The following is a 20,685-nucleotide window of genomic DNA, read 5'->3' on the forward strand; positions in this document are numbered from 1 at the left end:
ATGGGGCTATAGGCGCTTCACTTATGGAGCTATAGGCGCTTCACTTATGGAGCTATAGGCGCTTCACTTATGGAGCTATAGGCGCTTCACTTATGGAGCTATAGACTTGTATCGAGCTATAGACTTGTATCGAGCTATAGACATATGGAGATATAAGGGCGGTTTCCTGGAAAGTGCTTATGCTAGTCCCAAAACTAAAATGCATGTTTAAACTGCTTTTCTCAAGATACACAACTGAAGTATTTTTTGTAAGGTATGTTTGTAAAAATGCTTCTTAATTGACCTAATATATAATATAAAAAGGCCTAGTCCTGCATTAACCTAAACCCTGTCCGGGAAACCGCCCCATTGAGAGATGGATATATAGAGAGATAGATAGAGTTATTTGGCCTTCTATACAGTGAGCTTAGCAAAGTATTTACCATGTTATATATATCTTGTTCCCAGCCTCATACACATATGGCGATCTCCGATATTATGTGGCATAGGGAAGCAAACTTGGTCTCGTGTACGTGGCTGCTTCCTATTTATAAATGCCATTTCACCCTCCCCACTGAGGCCCTAATGTGCAGGGAGGGTCCAGCGCACCCCTCCCCGGAGCCCACACCTCTGCTCCCGCGCTGGCGAGGGATGATGTGGTAAACCCATGCAGAAACACATCAAACACATCTGCTTTCTCATCGGTTGAACAGCCATATTTCCACCCTGTTGACTCCTATTAAGTTTCGGGCTCAAGCAGTGGACGACTTGGTAAACTTTTTTGCTTGGTGAACCTTATGTAACACAATATTTGGTGTTTTGTTGAGGATACAATTATTTTTGTTAATTTCTATGCGTGTTGAGAAGATTGCTTTATATAATTTGGGGTGTTGTCTTAGTTTCAAAACAAAGCTATCCACATAAACTAAACTAGCCACATATATTCACTATAGGAAAATTTTAACCATTTCAATTTCATTTCCACACAGCAGTGTTGATCGTAAAAAGAGGGTTTCGGCCGTAGCCTTTGTTTTCGTTCCACCACGTGTTTCTGAGAACCTGGTTTTCCATTTCATCCCGTAATGTGAATCAAGGCCGAAGCGTAAGGTCTTTAAGACCACCCCGGGAAACAGGTGTAAGTCTGTTTTTTTTCTTTTCTTCAGTAGGAGGGGTCTAGCGTTTCTAGAGCAGATCTGGTTCTCTCTCATGTGTTTTAGGAAAGCGATCCACTGAGCAAACAGACCGGCCCCTGGAGGAGGAGGAGGAGGAGGGGGCCCGGTTGGTCGCTGGGCCCCGTATTGCGTGGCGAAGGCTGATTGTTGTGAAAACACCGCTGGGCTGCAGCTGTGCTTTTCCAGGCCCCTGGTAAAGAGCCTGGTCTCTATTCAGACCAGCAGCAAGCTGTTTACTGATGAGACCACACACCAAGACTTTTACACGATGGCAGACGCACGCATAGTCGTGTACACACTTTTTGCTTCCATCAGGAAGAGAAAAATAATCGAGTTGTATGTCATGTTTTCTACAAAAACACCAAGACATCTTTTCGTATTTAAGATGAATGAAAAGTTATGTAAACAAGACAAATGACAGAGTGTTCATACTGTTCGTGTAACCTCTGACCTTAGCATAAATTATGCTCGTCGGTATGGTCGTGTCCACTTTCAGAAAACCTTTAGTATGGACAGATGAAATTACAGCCTGCAGATCAAGGAATGTGTTTTGTTTATATAACCGAGCTTGTCTTTTTCATACAGACAATATAATGGATCTGATACCAAGATGAAGCTCTCGGTGGGTCTTTGTTAATGTCTGACTGCTGGGTCTTTTATTTTGATTTATTGAAACTGAGATATTCATTGGAAATTAAATGTAAAACTGTATGTATGTGTATTGGAGATATGACTCTCTATATGATTAACGTTGGCATGTTTTGATGTCTGATTATGCGCGATTCTCTGGGAATTTCCAAATTTGATTTAGGTAAGCATTTGGCGATGGGAAAATTGAATTTGCAGAAGTATTGCACAAACACATTTATAACTGCGAATGTGATGCAATGGTTAAACATTCATTAATGTTTCTTTCAAATGTCTCATGAGATCAATTATTTAATTTGTAAGCAGGGAAACTACTTCCACCCCTGACCTCGATTTTAGCACCCTCACAATTTTTTGTAACTATATATGGCTACTGTTATTTGCCTTTGTGTTGATTTATATTATTCAGCATTGAATATTTTTGGTTGAAGTGGCGAGCGCTGAGGGACGTGGTAGTAATCACGCTGTCGACCGTTTTAGCTGACTGGAACTGCGTTTGATCCATTTTCTTGTGTTTGGGTGGTCTGAAGAAAAAAAAAACTGGTTTATGTTGAACCGGCTCAAGTGAAACGAGGGTTTCAGCACGGTGAAGTGGTTTCTGGGACAACAGCTCAGTGTTGGGCTCAGGCTAAAATTGGCTACTTTTGAGACGTACGGGCCTCTTTGGGAACTCTCCAGTGACCGCCCTAAAGGGCGTGATGGGGCCGAAATGTCAGCGTTTAATAACTTGCACATGAGGTCCTGAAACGCCCATGTTTTCAAATCACGGTGGGTTGAACAGGGTTGAATTCTTTCTAGTTATCTAGCTGGAGGAGTAAATTAGCATTAGCCTTCAAATACTTCTGGGTTTTTTCTCGTCACACCAGAGATCCTTGGAAACCAGGTGGCTTTCGCATGGCTGGAGGGTTAAACCGTGGAGCCAGTGAGCTAAAAACACACACTGTATTAAATTCGGTTTGTTCTCGCCAGGGTTGTGAGGACCAGGCGAGATTGTATTTTATCTGTGTACTGGCCGGAGTAAGTAAACACCAAAACACGTTCTGCATCATTAAGCGCTGCGTTTCTCTAGCGTCTTCCCCAAAGCAAACACTCCCTCCATCCGATATCTTTCAGCATAATGGAAAACACTTGTTTGCTTGTGCTAGCAACATCAAGCAACGCATTGTGGGTTGCCTTGTGAGAATCGGCAATGTGATTCAGCTGTAGGCTTTTCCCCGCAGTGTCTCATTGTAAGCTCGTCTTAGTACAAGTAGGTTCTTTAGGACAATGTTTGTATTTTTTTTAGGAATTTAGCTGATTAAAGGTCTGTGTTTCTCCCCCCAATGTACACATTTGTGTCAGCCACACACTGCAGTGTTGATCTGAACCCAACCTGTATTGCATTTATCGACGCCCGATGCCGCAGATCCGTCTTTTGGATGTGTAGGTCAGAGCTAATTGGACGTTTTAAAATGGAAATGCTCGGAAAAGGTCGTTTTCGGGCCGGAAAGGTTACGGGAAGGCTCGTATCGTATGCGGCTCTCCGGTGATAGACGCTGTACAATAAGACTTGTCCATCTTTGGGAACGTGGGGCTGTCTGAGCACATTTCTGCAGCGCGTTTCACAAGCGAAAAAAGCCTCAGCCGGCATTCTTCTTCATTTATTTTGTCAGGGTGTATCAGAGTGACTAGTCCCGCTGTCGGCAAGGAAACAAGGAGTTATCAATCTCAACTCTGTGCCGTCAGGTTCTCTCAGCTGGGTTTAATCCGCCGATGCCTTTTCCACAAAACTGCCGATATCGGCTTCACCTCACTACTAGTGGCATAAATACGTATCTTGTTGTTGTATTGTACTTCAGTGGTTCACAACTGGTTTTGCTTCAAGGCCCAAAAACTAATGAATTGCATAGCACATGAATGGTATAATTATTTATATAAAAACGGTATTGAAGAAAAATGCAATATTCAATAACTTGCTAAACAATGCACTAAACAATATGCGATGCGTTACTGCTTTTGGCTTAAAAATTATGCAACAAACATCCATTTTTATGTATGTTTTATTGTATTCGTCATTGTCTTGAGATTTCTCTTTGCTACCTGCATTTACACAAAACTTTGACTGTACATTGCTTTTTGAAGTAATACAATTATTTGGTTATTGCAAACCATTGCAATATGCTTGTTTGCGATATTCATTAATATTAAGTTATTTTTCCTGATCAAACTGGCAGCCCAGAATTTGAAAGTCAAAACTCTTTAAAAATGCTGGGTATATTTTCAACCTAGTGTTTGACGATCCCAGCCCCTTGTGTTGTAATTGAACCAATGCTGGGTTGTTTTAACCTATTATTGGGTCAAATATAAACATTTTCTGGGTTAATTTAACCCAATGTCTGGGCTTGTCCCTTTTTTGACCCAATGCTGGGCTGAAAATTAGAGCTGCAAAACGATTAATCGCGACTAATCGTTTGCAGAATAAAAGTTTTTCTTTTACATCAAATGTGCGTGTGTACTGTGTATAATAATAATAATAATAATAATAATAATAATAATAATAATAATAATAATAATAATAATAATAATACTGTAATAGTAATAATAATAATAATAATAATAATAATAATAATAATAATAATAATAATAATAATAATAATATAATAATAATAATAATAATGTAATAATAATAATGTAATAATAATAATGTAATAGTAATAATGTAATAGTAATAATGTAATAGTAATAATGTAATAGTAATAATGTAATAGTAATAATGTAATAGTAATAATGTAATAGTAATAATAATGTAATAGTAATAATAATGTAATAGTAATAATACTGTAATAGTAATAATACTGTAATAGTAATAATACTGTAATAGTAATAATACTGTAATAGTAATAATAATAGTAATAATACTGTAATAATAATGCTTATATTTTTAAGAAAAAATTACATTTGTATATACATTTTTAAATTTATATATAATTTATATTAGATTTAATTATAAATACTTAATTTATACATATTTTTTCCTTAATATTATACATGCATGTGTGTGTTTATATATACATATTTATTCTACACAGTACACATACATATATCAAGTAAACAAAAACTTTTATTCTACAAACGATTAGTCGCGATTAATCGGTTTGCAACCCTACTGAAAAAAACTAATTTTTTAGAGTGTATACTAAATTGAACATCTCTAAATCCTATTTGCCTGAAGACCAAATTCAAATCTCGGATCAGCTTATGTAGTTGTCTTTTTGAAGCAACGTGTTAGCGTATAGCATCTTGTAATTTGCTGCCCTCCCAAGTTGCATATAAGCTGTAGATCGCTCTCCTGTGCTGTCTGAAGTGTGTAATATCCTTTGGGTTTTATCTAAGTGCTTTAATAAAACTGACCACAGAGAAAATGTCTTAATTAAAGTCATACTAATTGTCTTGTTGCCCCAGCTATTCCAATAACGCTCCCTTTAACACCAGCCGCCCGGGCAGTAAATCCCCCTGCAGGAGGGTCTCTGACATAACTCAAAGACCCATCAGCTGACATGTGACACTTTCGTCAGCCCGAGAGCTTATAAAACCGTGATATACGATGTGCTGTGTAATTATTTGTCATAAAACCACAATAAATGTCATTGTGCCGTGTACGTGGCACCTAGAAAATTTCTGGGTCACATTACAACCAAAAAGGTAAAGTGTGTATTGATTTTGTTTTAGGCATGTTTTCTGGTTTTGTGCTCCGTGTGAGTAAGATTTTCTCCTTGCTTTATTATTTGAGTTTCGGGCATCTACAGGAGACGACAAGCTTCATGTGGTTAGTTAGTCCTGCATAAAAATTGTGGTGGAGCTGTTAGCGGCGTGAAGGTGAAGCTAATTATTTAGCAGTCTGTCACTGAACAGCAGGAAATGAAGCGCACCCTTTAACCCAGGCTAACAGATGGCTTCCTTGTGACGGTCTGTCCTGGAAACGCGGCTCCTCGCGCGATATGGAAGCTCGGGAGAATTTGCGCTCTCCCCGTACGACATCCTCTCCTGACGCCAGACGCTTGTTAAAGAGTTCCCCTGTCTCCATGAAAGCCTCAGTGGCAAAAAACATTTTGTGCGTGTGTGTGCGTGTGTGTGTGTGTGTGTGTATCTTCATTGTCTGTCTGTGAGAGAAATTGTCAGAGCGCCTAGCTTGAATATAAATGGGAACATTTAAAAGTTACAGTTTGCTCAAAGAAAATGAAGCCTATTTTTAGATTCATTAGATATTTTGTAACGCAGCCCCTTATTTTCATGTCAATTAAGCACATTTTGAAATCTCTGAATAAAATCACAATCATCACTGTACAAAAATGAGCTCTTTTCAGCTTTGTGGAGCTTTGAAAATTGGGGCACTATCCAATGCCATTATAATGTTGGAAAAAGACGGGATATTATTTAATGTCACTCTAATTGTGTTGGGCTGAATAAAGAAAGCATTACACACCTAGGATGGCTTGAAAGTGAGTAAAATGTGGCATAATTTTTACTTTACCTTTAAACAAATTATTGAAGTGTTTGAGAACACATTTAGTATTTAAAATCGTTTAATTGTGTGCAGTAGTCATTGTGTTCATTGCCTTTATGCAAAATGTATTTTATTTAGGTTTTGAGCTGAAATGTGACATTGACATGTTTTCATGAGACATCAGCATCCACGTGCTGTTGTTTAGTCATTTGGGCCGTGATGAATAGCAAGGTCTCTCGATGTTTGTTTATATTGGCTCCCAAATCTTCGCTTGGCTTCATTATTACTTCCCCCTTCCGCAGGGAGCGTTTAAGAAAAATAATTTCGATGATGATGCTCACTACTGTGCATGTCGTTTGAGAGTTAGTGTGTTTTTGTCTGGTGATTGGGTAAGTGACCACCCTGAGACCACCGGCATAATTACTTGATTTGCAGCGTTATATCCCAAACATTGCTTTGTCTGTTTACCTCCTGTAACAAAAGCACTGTTTCTTGATGAACTAAGAGTGGTTTGTGTTAAGAGATAGAAGTTTAGACATGTTTATTTAGGATGAGACTTACCGAGGTAAGCGCAGGTGATGCGGTATGGCCCAACACATAGGGAGTGTTTTGAACAACAAACCACAGCTCAGCATTTGTCATCTGTCTGAAATCCTCGACATGACCTCCACAAACAGAAGGTAAACCGATATCATGCGTAACCGTAATGGGCGTGAACGTTTTAAAGCGCCGTCAGCTGCATCTTGTGCACAACCCTTTGTGTACCCAAGCAATGTGATTCTGGTGTCTGTTTTACACTCGTGTACTCCCTATTGTGCAATAGCGCTGTGCAACGTTTCTCAGCATACTACAAGCAAAAGCTTTTCTCAAGTAATGAAGTATATTTAATGTTGTGGAAAGAGACTATATAGGTGGGCTTTACTAGGTCAGCACATTCAAAACGGATGTGAAACTTCTTTGCTGCTTCTGCTTGGGTGTTAATAATGGGCTGTTCTCATGCTAACAGGATATGTGCTAATACATTTTTTCACCATTTAGCAAAGGTTGTGTGTTCTTGTAGCTCAGTGATGGAGCATTAGCAACGCCAAAGGTTCTGGGTTCGATCCCAGGAACACACAATGAAATGTTTTTATCTTGTAATGCATTGGATGTCGCAAATAAATAAATAAAATAAGAAACTGATGACTGTAGATTAAGACACAAGTGAAGAAAAAGGCCAACTCAAGACATAGGACATTGATGAATGCATTTATTAGATTATAATCACCTGCATTAATCTCTGTTATGACCTTTGTAAATCTTAATGATGTCATTTGTCTTTGACTGTCATTGTTCAAACTCTATTACTTATTGGCATTTTTTTTAGGCTTACCTAAAGTAGCTGTACTTTTGACATCGCTGTGAATACTAGGGGTGTAAACTTGACAGTTCATGGCAATACGATACAGTATTGGTCATCTGCCGCCAGCGATGCGATATTTGCCGATACATCAAATATTCTTTAATGCAAATACGATTTGATTAATTTATTGATACTTTAATAATACGTGCCTAGTTAAGTAGTTGTTTTAATAACTCACAAATGCAACCAAAATATCTATAACATGAATGTTTAATTAAACTCTTTAAAAAAAAGCACAATTTCAGTCCCAATTAGCATATTTAGAAAATTAACTTTTTTTTTAAATAAAGAAAAATAAATGAGGGTAAAAAAGTCACACAAAATTAAGCTTATAATGACAACAGTCAAAGTCTTTAGTGTTTCAAAGGTTTTCTGCTAATCTGTTTGTCCAGTCGATTTTCCAAATACAAAATATTTCCAAACCCACGATTTGCGTCCCATAGCGGTCAGTCACAACGTCTTTTGCCTCTTTCGCTGTGTTTTCGCTGCTAAAATGGCTTTGTTGCTGCATTGCATTAACTTTAGGGCTGCAACGATTAATCGTGCAAATGTGCGTTTTCTCAATGAATGAATTTTAATGAATTACGATGAAATTCCCGGCACATCCCAAAGCAAGGGGGCGCTCTCGTGCAGAAACTCATTTTACCAACGCTATTACAGGAAATGTCTACAGGAATATTTATATCACTGTTTTTCAAATTGTTTCAGATATTTTTAGGATAATTAACAATATTTTGAATGATTTTGTTTAACGAGTGTTGCTTTTTTAAAAGCACGTCATAAACGACTCCGACGCCGTAGTACACGAACAAGCTGTGCATGAAACACATTTCAGAGGCATTTTTAATGGGACACGCGATTTAATAATTGCAGCCCTAATTAAACTTGCTGACACTAACACACGGAAATAAACGAAAATGCGCACTTTGGTGGAAATATACGTTATATGGACGTTTCGTCAAGGAATACGAACGCGGAGAGTGTCGACCATAAAGGTGATTTCACCAAGTAGGATGTGATCCTGGATCAACATTTTCATTAACCAATAAGATTGCAGGATTAGGATTAGGGTATTTGTTCGATTTAGGTTTAGGATTGGGTTAGGGGCTTTAACACTTTATTTAACACTAATTTGAGGGTTTAAAAATGGTTAGGGTTTGAGTTAAGGGTAAGTTGGGGTATCTTTTATTAAAACGTTGAGTCAGGATCAACAAAAATGTTGATTCAGGATCACATCTTATTTGGTGAAATCGCAGGGACCCAAAATAAAGGTACCTCATATCGAAATCCATATCGATGTATTGCCCCCAGTGAATACACTCCTAGCAGTATTTCTGCAGACATTACATTATAATTTCATTTATTTCCGTTCAGTCCTGCATCAGAAACCACTGGGAGCGGGAAGTTTTGGAAACGCAGAAGATGGGAACTTTCTGGGCGTTGGGTGGATGGGAGAGACTCATTAGTGTCCGCTTCACTTCATAGTAAATGTTTGATGCTCCGCCTTTTTTGGATGAACAACAAGGAGTGCTATAAATAATATTTAAATGAGCAGCTGCTTTATTCACTCTGGCCTTTGTAGTGGCACACGCCAGTCACCGAACGGCTCCGCCCACATTGCCCGCCCTCTGTCAGATCTCCCTTTACGCACACAGACATCTGTTCACCAGCAGTACACTGAAACCTTGACTTACTCTGTCCCTTTTCAAAAAATTGACATTTGAGGATGTCTTGCAGTTGTTAAATAGACTGAATGCATTGGATAGTTGACAGACATGCAGATTGAATTCACCAACGCTCCAACTCAGATTCCTATTACAGATTTTTATTATCTATTATAGGAAAACTGTAAAACTGATCAGTATGAGGAAATGAGTTTTAACTCCGTCTTTTTCCATCCCGCAGGTTTTCATCTCAGCGGTACAGTAACAGAACCGGCCACATCGTCGGAACCGGAGATGGTGTGCAGCGTAGCCATTAGCTTCGACCGCTGCAAGATCACGTCCGTAACGTGCGGATGTGGAAATAAGGACATCTTCTACTGCGCTCACGTGGTGGCGCTGTCGCTGTACCGCGTACGGAGACCCGAGCAGGTCAAACTTCACCTCCCCATCTCAGAGACTCTTTTCCAAATGAACAGGGACCAGTTGCAAAAGTTTGTGCAGTATCTTATCACCGTCCATCACACAGAAGTCCTCCCCACGGCCCAGAAACTCGCAGATGAGATCCTGTCCCAGAACTCAGAGATCAACCAAGTGCACGGTGAGAACCTGCATCTGATGAATGCGTTGGAAAGCTCATATAAAATCTCAATGTTTTTGGTGTAGGTTGTGTTTGTTTAGTTCGAGTACACAGCCGTTCAAAAGTTCAGGGAGACATGAGAAAATGTTTTTTTTGTGATATTCAAAACCATTCGATCTGAATGCATGCACTAAAAAATACAGCATTTTTGTCAAATCAACATATATTTTATGCTACTTTAGCTTAAAATGAAGTTAAACAACTTCAACTAGTTTTTATAAGTTATGTCATCTATTCACAGGGCAAAACTTAAAAAAGTATGTTTAATTGACTTGCAAAACTAAGTTGTTTTGACTTCATGCTGTGTTTTTTTTTACAGTGTGTGTCTGAATGTTTCAAAAAATTATGTGGAGAAAAATAAAATAGATTCAACATATTTATTTCATTTAAAAATTATTTATTATGCATACAAAATAAGTTTGTTTTTGCATAATATATGTGTGTGCACGGTGTGTAAATATTTTTTATATAAAATTGCACACGCATCCATATATTTTATATTATATTGAAAGTATACATTTAAGAAAAATTATATTTATGTATATATGTATGTGTGTATTTATATATGCATAATAATTTTACACAATACACACAAATATATTATGCAATCACAAACTTTTATTTTGTATGTGATTAATTGCGATTAATCTTTTGACAGCCCTAGTAAGTATATAAGAAATTGAATTATATTAGTAAGGACTTAATTTGGACAATATTTTAAATTTTTTGCATCCTCAGATTCCAGATTTTCAAATAGTTTATTTCTGCCAAATATTGTTTATCAAACTATAAATCATTCAAATGATGTATAAATCTCAATAAAAATTACCCTTAGGACTGGTTTTGTGGTCCAGGGTTACATATTGATAATATAATATTAATATTATAATATCAATTCAGGGTTTCACGCAGGAAATGTTTTAGTTAAGGTGGTAGGGTTATTTGCGCTATTCTCGGAGATGCACTTGACAGCCTTTTTTGCAGCTATTATTATTATTATTATTTATTTTTTTTGGACGACATAGTTAAGGCGGTAGGGTTCCCAGCTTAGGCGGGCCGCCCGAACTGCAAAGTGCTGCAATTAAATAATTATTAGAACAAAAGATGTGAACACCATCAATATTGTTGAAAACGCAAGAAGCGGTTCGATTGAATGACACAAGTACTATTTTACAAATTCTAGCCAAAGGGTGACTACACTGAAAATGCTCAAGTAAAACATGGGTTCAATTTATTTTGGATACATAATACCTGTAGATAGATTTGTGTGGAAAATATAAATTAAGAGTGAGTATTTTCTGCATGGTAGATTGAAATCTTATTTCAAAAGCTGCTGTTTTCCATATGGTCCCTTTAAAGTCTTTGCCTCGCATCCGCTTTTATAAGTCCCATGCAGATTTCCATAGCATTTGCAGACGTCTTGAGTTGCGTAGCGCCCCAAAGTTATTGGTGTTATTGAGTATTATGGTCCCAGAGCCTGATGACATAAATCTAAAGAGCGAGAAAGGCTGGTTCGGTCTCTCTTGTCGACGTGAGGCACAATGGCCATATTATATTTCTCTTTTGTTGGGAAGAGGAAATCTAAAGCGGATGTGCCAATTATAGGAAAAAAACGTCAGCAAACAGCACATTTCAGAATGGAGGAAAAGGGAAGTGCTTTCATCAGCCGGGCTCGTGTGAGGTCACGGCTGGAATGCAGGAAGTCGGTTTGATGTGGCGTCTAATAAATCTTTACTATAGACCCTCTGCATTGTGGACTATGCTTAAATCATCAGCCGTTGTTTAGGGTTTGGAGTTTCCTTGGTTGTGAAGCAAATTGAACCGACTCATGTCTGAATCACAAACATGCCGTCTGCTTTGAATTACAGCTCTGTGTAGGTTGTAGTAGTTGTGTTGAATTTTAGGCATACGATTTGTTTTTTATTATCAACTGCTTTGATCTGTAATCGTGCCGTGTTTCTTGTAACTCTTTTGTAATCAATTGTTTAATCAAGAGTTATTCTTGCGTTGTTGCCTGATGTGAATTAGGGGCCCCGGACCCCACAGCAGGGGCCAGTGTGGACGATGAGAACTGCTGGCATCTGGATGAAGAGCAGGTCCAGGAACAGGTCAAACTCTTCCTGTCTCAGGGGGGATACCACGGCTCGGGCAAACAGCTCAATCTTCTGTTCTCAAAGGTGAGCCGGTCAAACCTGATTCTTTCTTTGGCATCTCACAGCATTAATGCTTTTAAACCATGAAATAAACAGATTAGGGATGCACCGAATTTCGTCAACCGAAACTATTCGGCCGAAAATAACAAACAAACATTTCTGGTGTCTGCCATTAAAATTGAGACTGAATAAACTGAACAATAACGTTTTTAGTGATGCAATCAAATAGCAACCAGCATTGAGTGGGAGGTGTGCACACATGTCAGCAATGTGGATGCATTTTAAAGATGCCTTTTATTTTTGCTAAACATTCGGTGCATGTCTAAAACAGATCTGACTACTGAATAAACAAGTCTCAAAGTGTTTGTTTACGTGTTTGTGTTGTAGGTACGGGAGATGCTAAAGATGCGGGACTCTAATGGTGCTCGCATGTTAACGCTCATCACAGAGCAATTCATGGCCGACCCGCGCCTGGCGCTGTGGCGACAACAGGGAACCACAATGACGGACAAATATCGGCAACTTTGGGATGAGTTAGGTAAGAGTAAACCCTTCATATCTCCTTTACGTACTGTCTGGTGATCATCAGATAGATCGTAAGACAAAATTGTATCAGTCACAATTTTCGTAACATTTAAATTTATCCAGCATTGGAGATTGTGTCTCCCGAGTTGACGTGTGCCTGTGAATCTGAATTGTGAATCTGGGGGGGGGGAATTCAAGGCCCTGGGAAGTTGTTGAAAATTTACATACATAGATACAGGTCATTTTATGCAAGAAATTTCCTGGGGGGAAAATCTATATTATATTCCCTATGTAGTGTAGGATAATATCACAAAAATTCTAGACTTTTTAAGCCCACGTGCTAAACTGATGGCTTTAAATGCTTATATCTTCTGTATGTGAATGTTGATTCATACCAAAATGCTTTTTTGCATAGTTGTGTTTGACACATGAAAACATCTCTGGTTATGTATGTATCTGTTGTTCCCTGAGAAGGGAACGAGACGCTGCATCTCCCTTGCCATACTTCCTGCATCCCTGTAACGCAGTGTTTGGCAATATTTCAGATAGCGATATACTTCCTGGCTCCCGCGTCACCCTGTCTTTGTCGTTAAGCCTCACCATTGGTTGTATTTGATATACACATTCAGACGCACTGGAGGCATCCCCAAAGTGTTACTGCAGTGACGCAGCGTGAGTTCCCTCGAAAGGGAACTGTAACAATGTATCTTAAAAAGGTAACACGATGTAACCTTGCTCTCACTTGAAATGTGTCCCCACATTTAGTACTTGAATTTGAGGGTATTGGACCTGGAAAGTCCTTGAAAGGTCCCTGAACCTGAAGTTTGCCAAGGTGTGGGAACCCTGAATATAGGCATCTCTGTGAGAAAGCATTGCAATTGTGTGTGTGTGTGTGTGTGTGTGTGTGTGTGTGTGTGTGTGTGTGTGTATAAAGTGTGGTTTAGCGGGACACCGTAGTTGTGTTGTTGCCCTCAGTGCAGCCTAGTTTGAGATCATCTTCACTGTACTCGGAACAGTGCTGAGCTCAACCTGCGTCTCTAAGGACGGCCATTTAGAGGATGCTGCCGTTGCCAGATTGCATATTCGTAGCTTTTGCTGTTGATCAATATTGCATATTCTTTTCCCACTTAAAACCCTCCTGGGCGTTCCATCTAAAATATAGTGCGGTAAGCACACACGAACCGTAGCGCTGGAAACCGACGGAGTGCTACGTTCTGCTTCTATTGCTTCAATTACTGTAACTAGATCAAAAAGCACAGAGCCAGACAGTAAATGTTGTTTTACTGCCATACAATCCACCCAGAGCGGTATATGTAGAAAATATATCCTGTTTTTTTTTAATCCTCCAATTCAATCTCTTGCTGTCAGCACTATTGGAATGAGAGCGGTGAGAATTAGAAGGACCGGTAATCATTTTAATTGTGATTGGCCCGTGTTGTCGCACCGGCCTGCCAATTTTCAAATCCTGTGATGTTTCATCAATTTTGCTTTGGCACCCAATAGCCGTGGGCACAAACACAGCACTCCAGGTCCCAGGGTGCCAGTCACAGTATCAGAGAGAAAAAATGAGTACCGGACCTTCCATTGAATGTGTTTGAAATTCATAAAAGAAAGAATTTAAATAATATGTTTAATTTTTTGAAGCTCCTTGTGATACTTTTGTATAACAATTAATCACGATTAATCTACAGCAGAATAAAAGGTTTTGTTTACATCATATATTTGTGTAAAACAGTATCAGATAGGAAGATGAGTATGAGACCTTACATTTAAATGTGTTTGAAATTCATAAAACAAAGAATTTAAACAAAATGTTACTTTTTTAAACTTCTCGTGATACTTTTGCATAACGATTAATCGCGATTAATCTATAGCAGAATAAAAGTTTTTGTTTACATCATATATTTGTGTTAAACTGTATCCGAGAGGAAGATGAGTACGAGACCTTACATTGAATGTGTTTGAAATTCATAAAAGAAAGTATTTAAACAAAATGTAACTTTTTTTGAAGTTCCTTGTGATACTTTTGCATAAAAGTTAATCGCGATTAATCTATAGCAGAATAAAAGTTTTTGTTTACATCATATATTTGTGTTAAACTGTATCAGAGAGGAAGATGAGTACGAGACCTTACATTGAATGTGTTTGAAATTCATAAAAGAAAGTATTTAAACAAAATGTAACTTTTTTGAAGTTCCTTGTGATACTTTTGCATAAAAATTAATCGCGATTAATCTATAGCAGAATAAAAGTTTTTGTTTACATCATATATTTGTGTTAAACTGTATCAGAGAGGAAGATGAGTACGAGACCTTACATTGAATGTGTTTGAAATTCATAAAAGAAAGTATTTAAACAAAATGTAACTTTTTTGAAGTTCCTTGTGATACTTTTGCATAACGATTAATCGCGATTAATCTATAGCAGAATAAAAGTTTTTGTTTACATCATATATTTGTGTGAACTGTGTTTAATAATTATGTATATATAAATATGCACACATGCATGTATAATTTTAAGAACAAAAATATATTTATATATCAAGTATTTATATTTATATATAATATAAATTATACATAAATATACAAATGTGTATATACACATGTTAACATTTCTTAAATACTGTATATACATGCATGTGTGCGCATTTATCTATGCAAAGTTATTATACACAGTTAACACGCATATAAAAACTTTTATTCTGCTATAGATTAATCGCGATTAATCGTCATGCAGTGTTGGGGGTAATGCATTACAAGTAACGTGCATTACTTTTCTGAAGTAACGAGTGAAAGAAACGCATTACTTTATAAATGTACACATTAATATTTTTTAAAAAGTAAATCCAGAAGTAGCTATTCACCAAATGTTGGGCAACTGAAACTTTTAGGTGAAAATGGCAAACAATAAAAATATTTTCAGTGTTCAGCCAAATAAATGAAAAGACAGAATAAGTTTTAAAGAACAATAACATTTTTGATGATGCAATCAGCGTAGGTTGAAGGGCATGCATGCATGCTTTATAAAAACTGTTAACATGTCGGCAGTGTGGTAGCATTTTAAAATGTCCGAGAAAGTTGCTATTTTTAACTGAATAGTTTCGGTTACCAAACATTCTGCGCATTCTCTATCCAGAAAGGGACGAGAGTATCTGCGTTACAAATGGAAAGTATAGCAACCCGGACTAATACAACCAAAGCGAGTCCAAGACACTAGCAATGTTGCAAATGACACCTAAGATTTCTGAAAGTATAAATCACATTTTTTTCCAAGTAACATCAAGGTACATACAGTAGATACCCAAAATGTGTCAGCATAAAGTCTGCTGCAGTTTGTCACATGATTTTGATACCATCCCGCTTCTAGATATCTAGTTGCTACGAAGTGTGTCAAACTAAACTCGGAGTATCTTTCAAGTGTTTGATCCGCTCCTCAACTCCGGCAGCCATTTTGAGAGCCCTTATAACCCCCTGAAGAGCTCACAGAGGGGTCCTGGTTCATTAAAGAGAGGGACAGATCTGTTCTCTCTCTCTTTCTCTATCCCTCAGATGAATCATTATGGCTGTCAGACCCTCTAAGCCCCACCGTAATTGGAGAGGCCTTCGTTATGAAGGCTGCCCCCTCTTCTTCCTCCCTGACAGGCACGATAATACGAAGACCGTTTCATTAAATCCCGGACACTTAATCTGACACCGGCGGTCAGGTAGGCACTGAGGATGAGGAGACGTCTGCCAGCGAGTGTGCGAGAGAGATTACAGCCCAGATTTATATTCCCACCCCTCCCAACATTCCTCGCTCCATCCGTCTTCTGCCTCCTCCGCTGGGAGACGGTCGCTTTTGTTGGGGGAACAAAGGCCTGTTTGCATCAGGCAGGTCTTGATGGCTGTTTGGATTGGTTTGCTGATGTTGCTTTGGTTTTTCTTTATGGGTCCATATATTGTTCGGATTGCGAGATTGGCATTGACCACCAGTATCTAGCTAGTAAACAGATAATGCTAATTTCTTTAATTTTAATGCATTTTAAGTGGATTTGATAAAAAATTATTGTTTCTTTTGGGAATCAATTGGATTGTAAAACATAGGTCAAATGTGGAGCAACTTTTATGAGAACAAATGTTTTACTTTGCGATAACATGATTGATGAATTATGCACAATAACACCAGATATGTGTATTCGGTAAATGGGGTCAATTATGATTTTTGACCGCAACGGTAAAGTGTATAATTGCGTGGGCACCACCAGGGGCTTGAAACTGAATTACAAAAATAATGATTTCCAAACATACACATCCCGCAGAGGACTTACTATACCACTGTAAAAAATGCGTGTTTGCATGGCAAGAAATGATGCATGGCTTCAGTAAAAAAGCTTTTTTTTATTTGTTTGATGCACATTTGGCACCAACATTTTTGCCCAATACCTTTTGTGTGTAGAACCACAGGATGCTCTCGCTTCGAGACCTGACAGCGAGGATGAGATTTGGAGTGAAAGCTCAAATTAGGTCCATGAAAGCCACGGTCGAATCGAATGTGGGGGAGGGATGCAGTGTGTTCCTGTCTGCGGGCACATGAATGCATTCGACAGCGCTCAATATTGTTTTAATTAATCCGGGCACAGGGGCATGCGCGGTGAAAGTGACTCGTTTTCATCTAGGTTACGTATGACGGAGAAGACTTGAAAATTAGGCCACGACTTCTCTCAGCTGACATGATTACACTAGTGAGTGCTAATCCTTTACGTTGTCCAAACACAAAGCCGCAGTGCCAGCAACTTCAAGACAATGGAAAGGTAGACAGCAAGCAACGTCTTGATTAGCATGTAGCGCGTTAGCATCGTCGGTTTCTCGCGTCTTTTTCGTCGGCTTTCGTCTTGGAATTGGAATTGTAAGAAATTTCCCGTATTACAGTTCAATTCCAATTTAATTTTGACCTAATTGTTCCCAACTAGGTATTTACTAAATATACTAGCGAGAATGTTGTTGATTTGTTAATGTCCATTGAAATTTTTGTTAAGCATGCATGTTTCAGCATGCATGTATTTCATGTTGTCCTCCAACGGTCCAAACAAAGAGGCGAAACTCGCGTCCCCACCCCCTTTAGAAGCCTCCCTCATTTTCCAGATCATTTCCTCACATCTTCTCCTCCTGCATCCCATTTCTCCTCCTTCGCTTTTCTCTCCATCTCACTCTCCTTTGTATTCCCCTCTTTTTCTCCATGGCTATCTAATTCCTTTCCTGCCATCATCCATTTGTCTCTCTCGCTCTCTTCATTTCTCTCCCCGTCTCGTTTCTTTCCTGCTCCTTTGCCCCTCCTCCACCTCGCCCGCTCCTCCTTTCAGCTGGCTCTCGCAGGTAGTCTCGGCGTGTCATTGTGGAGCACTCTGGGAGTGATTAAACCATCATACACAATCCGTATGGCGCGGCGCTCGCGTCAGCCTTCATACATCACTGCCTAATGCAGCCAATGGGATGAATTAGAGGCGAAATGAACCTCGTGGGTTGCCGGCAATGCCCAGCAACTTTACCCGGTGAGGGACGAATGAGTATCGATCCAGAGCCGTATATGAGAGCGTTCTGCTTAACTTTGTGGTTCTTTGGCTTCAAATTGGCTTTCGTCTCTGGATGGATATCAGATAACTGAGTTTCTTTTTGTCAAATCAGGGATTGGGGGTCATTGTGTATTGGGGATACTATTGTTGTATACGTTTATGCGTTGATAGACCCTTGACTCTAGCTTTTGGAAAAACATTTATTCATCACTATGCAATGTCATGGTTTAAGCAGATATGATTTTTCTCATTATACAACATGTTTACCCAATCAAATGAACTGCTTTCAGTTTGGTGCATTTCTCGTCAACCTTAATAAGCAAAAATATAACGCTGATTCGTAGAAATTGCAGACATTAGTACAACTTTGGTTATCATCAAATTTAAAGTAGAGCATAAATGACATAAGTTAAACTGAAGTCCCGTGAAGTGACCTCGTCTTAAAGGTACATAACTCATTTGTCTGCGTTAACAGTAAATGGGTTGAGTCGAGTAGTCAGCTGACCTATTTATGCGTTTTATTTGTCAAACGAAATGAAACCGCTGTCATTAAATGTTTACGAACCTCTTTGCATCTCTGTAACCTTGTTGAAAAGTATTTTAACCTCCATAGTTTTTCATATTTTCATGTTGCTGGTTTTTGTTGTACCTTTTAAAATGTAAGTGAATTGCACAAAAATAAAAGCATCTGTGCATCTTGAGCTTTATTTTTATGTCGCAGCTACAATGCTGAAATATTGTTGGTGGTTGCAAGAGGATTGCTTTTAGGGATGCATAACGATTAATCGCGATTAATCTATAGCAGAATAAATGTTTTTGTTTACATCATATATGTGTGTGAACTGTGTATAATAACTTTGTATAGATAAATGCACACACATTTATGTATAAATTTAAGAAATGTTCACATGTGTATAGACGGTTTCAGCAGTAACAACATAAACAAGCGGCTTTCGTGGTCATCACGTAACTTCCGGTAAACTCTGCGAAGAATAAATAACAACAAAGTCCTTTTAAAGTAGTTCATTTATATAACAAGCAAAATAAACAACACGTAGATTACATAGGAACCCTAAACATTTGTTATTTTCGACGAGGTATTTGTTTAAGAGTTTAGTTTCAGCAACTAGTCAGACCATTAAACAAACAGAAACCGGGTGTAAAGTTCGGACCAGACACTTATCGCGTCACCGCACGTGCGCCCGATGAAACGGTCTATATACATTTGTATATTTATGTATAATTTATATTAACTATAAATACTTAATAATATATATTTTCTTAAAATTATACATGCATGTGTGCATATTTATTTATATATACATAATTATTATACACAGTTCACACACATATATGATGTAAACAAAAACTTTTATTCTGCTATAGATTAATCGCGATTATGCATCCCTAATAGCAATGCTCTTGCTATGTTGTTGTTCCTGTAGCTCAATGCAAATGTTATGCGTTTGATCTGAAAGGAACCCTTACACATACTAAAAAAGTATACCTTGCGTAATGCACATTCAATTTTTGCCAAATGTGTAAATGCAATTGTAGTTGCTAAGGTGCAATAGATTTAGCATATTGTCGGACTGCCCTGTATGGTTGTCTCTGATATTTTGAATATTTGTCTCAAGTCCCTCCGAACGTTTATCATCTTCCGAAAAAATAGTTTTTCAGAGATCATTTATGTTATAAACAGATGGTTATTTGCTGAGATGTAATATTTTAAACAATGGATTACAAGTGATATTAACAGTGATGTCCTAGCAAACATCACTCATTATTTTCATAGCTAGATACATTATGTACTATAACTGTAATATCAAATAAAAAAAATAAACTTGTCCCCAAGTGCTATGCTAACGACCAAATCTATTCCTTAGTCTGTCTGATGATGATGATATAACCAAGCATTTCTCCATCGTTGCCGTCTATCTCCCATCCCGTCTTTGTGTTGACGCCGTCTCTCTCTCTTTCTCTCCCAGGTGCCTTGTGGATGTGCATCGTGCTAAACCCCCACTGTAAGCCCGAACAGAAGGCCGCTTGGCTCCGACAGCTGAAGAAGTGGAACAGTGTGGACGTGTGCCCCTTGGAGGATGGTAACCACGGCAACGAGCTGCCCAATTTAACCAATGCCTTGCCTCAGGGTGCGCACGGGAACCAAGGTAAGCGTGTGCACGCGTAGTGGGGAGGGTGGAAAGCGGGTCTTTTAATCAAGCGTGCCGCCCGGCGCCCCTTTTATTAGGCTTTTTGTGACTAATGGAATGCCCATAATAACAATGGTTTAGTACTTCCTCACCAGCTTTTGTCCTCGCTGCAAATCATAACTGTGGGCAATGGCTGTGGGGTTAGGAAGCGGGTGAAATGGCTCTATTGAAACTTTTTGATTTGTCAGGCCTTTTGTGTCGGGCGAAAAGGGCCGAAGAAATGTTAGATTTCGTTATAAATATTCATGCTCTGGATGGGTAATT

General features: G+C 38.5%; 1 protein-coding gene across 1 annotated transcript in view; it reads left to right on the forward strand.

Annotated features, from left to right (window-relative positions):
* zswim6 (zinc finger, SWIM-type containing 6) overlaps nucleotides 1-20,685 on the forward strand; it is a 90,291-nt gene that overhangs the window by 31,892 nt on the left and 37,714 nt on the right. The window contains exons 2-5 of the mRNA XM_065263489.2: nucleotides 9,590-9,946; nucleotides 12,014-12,162; nucleotides 12,526-12,676; nucleotides 20,200-20,379. Coding sequence (XP_065119561.1) covers nucleotides 9,590-9,946; nucleotides 12,014-12,162; nucleotides 12,526-12,676; nucleotides 20,200-20,379 — 837 coding nt within the window. The remainder of the gene's footprint in view (nucleotides 1-9,589; nucleotides 9,947-12,013; nucleotides 12,163-12,525; nucleotides 12,677-20,199; nucleotides 20,380-20,685) is intronic.

This window comes from Paramisgurnus dabryanus, chromosome 10, assembly GCF_030506205.2.
Source record: "Paramisgurnus dabryanus chromosome 10, PD_genome_1.1, whole genome shotgun sequence".
Taxonomy (NCBI): Eukaryota; Metazoa; Chordata; class Actinopteri; order Cypriniformes; family Cobitidae; genus Paramisgurnus; species Paramisgurnus dabryanus.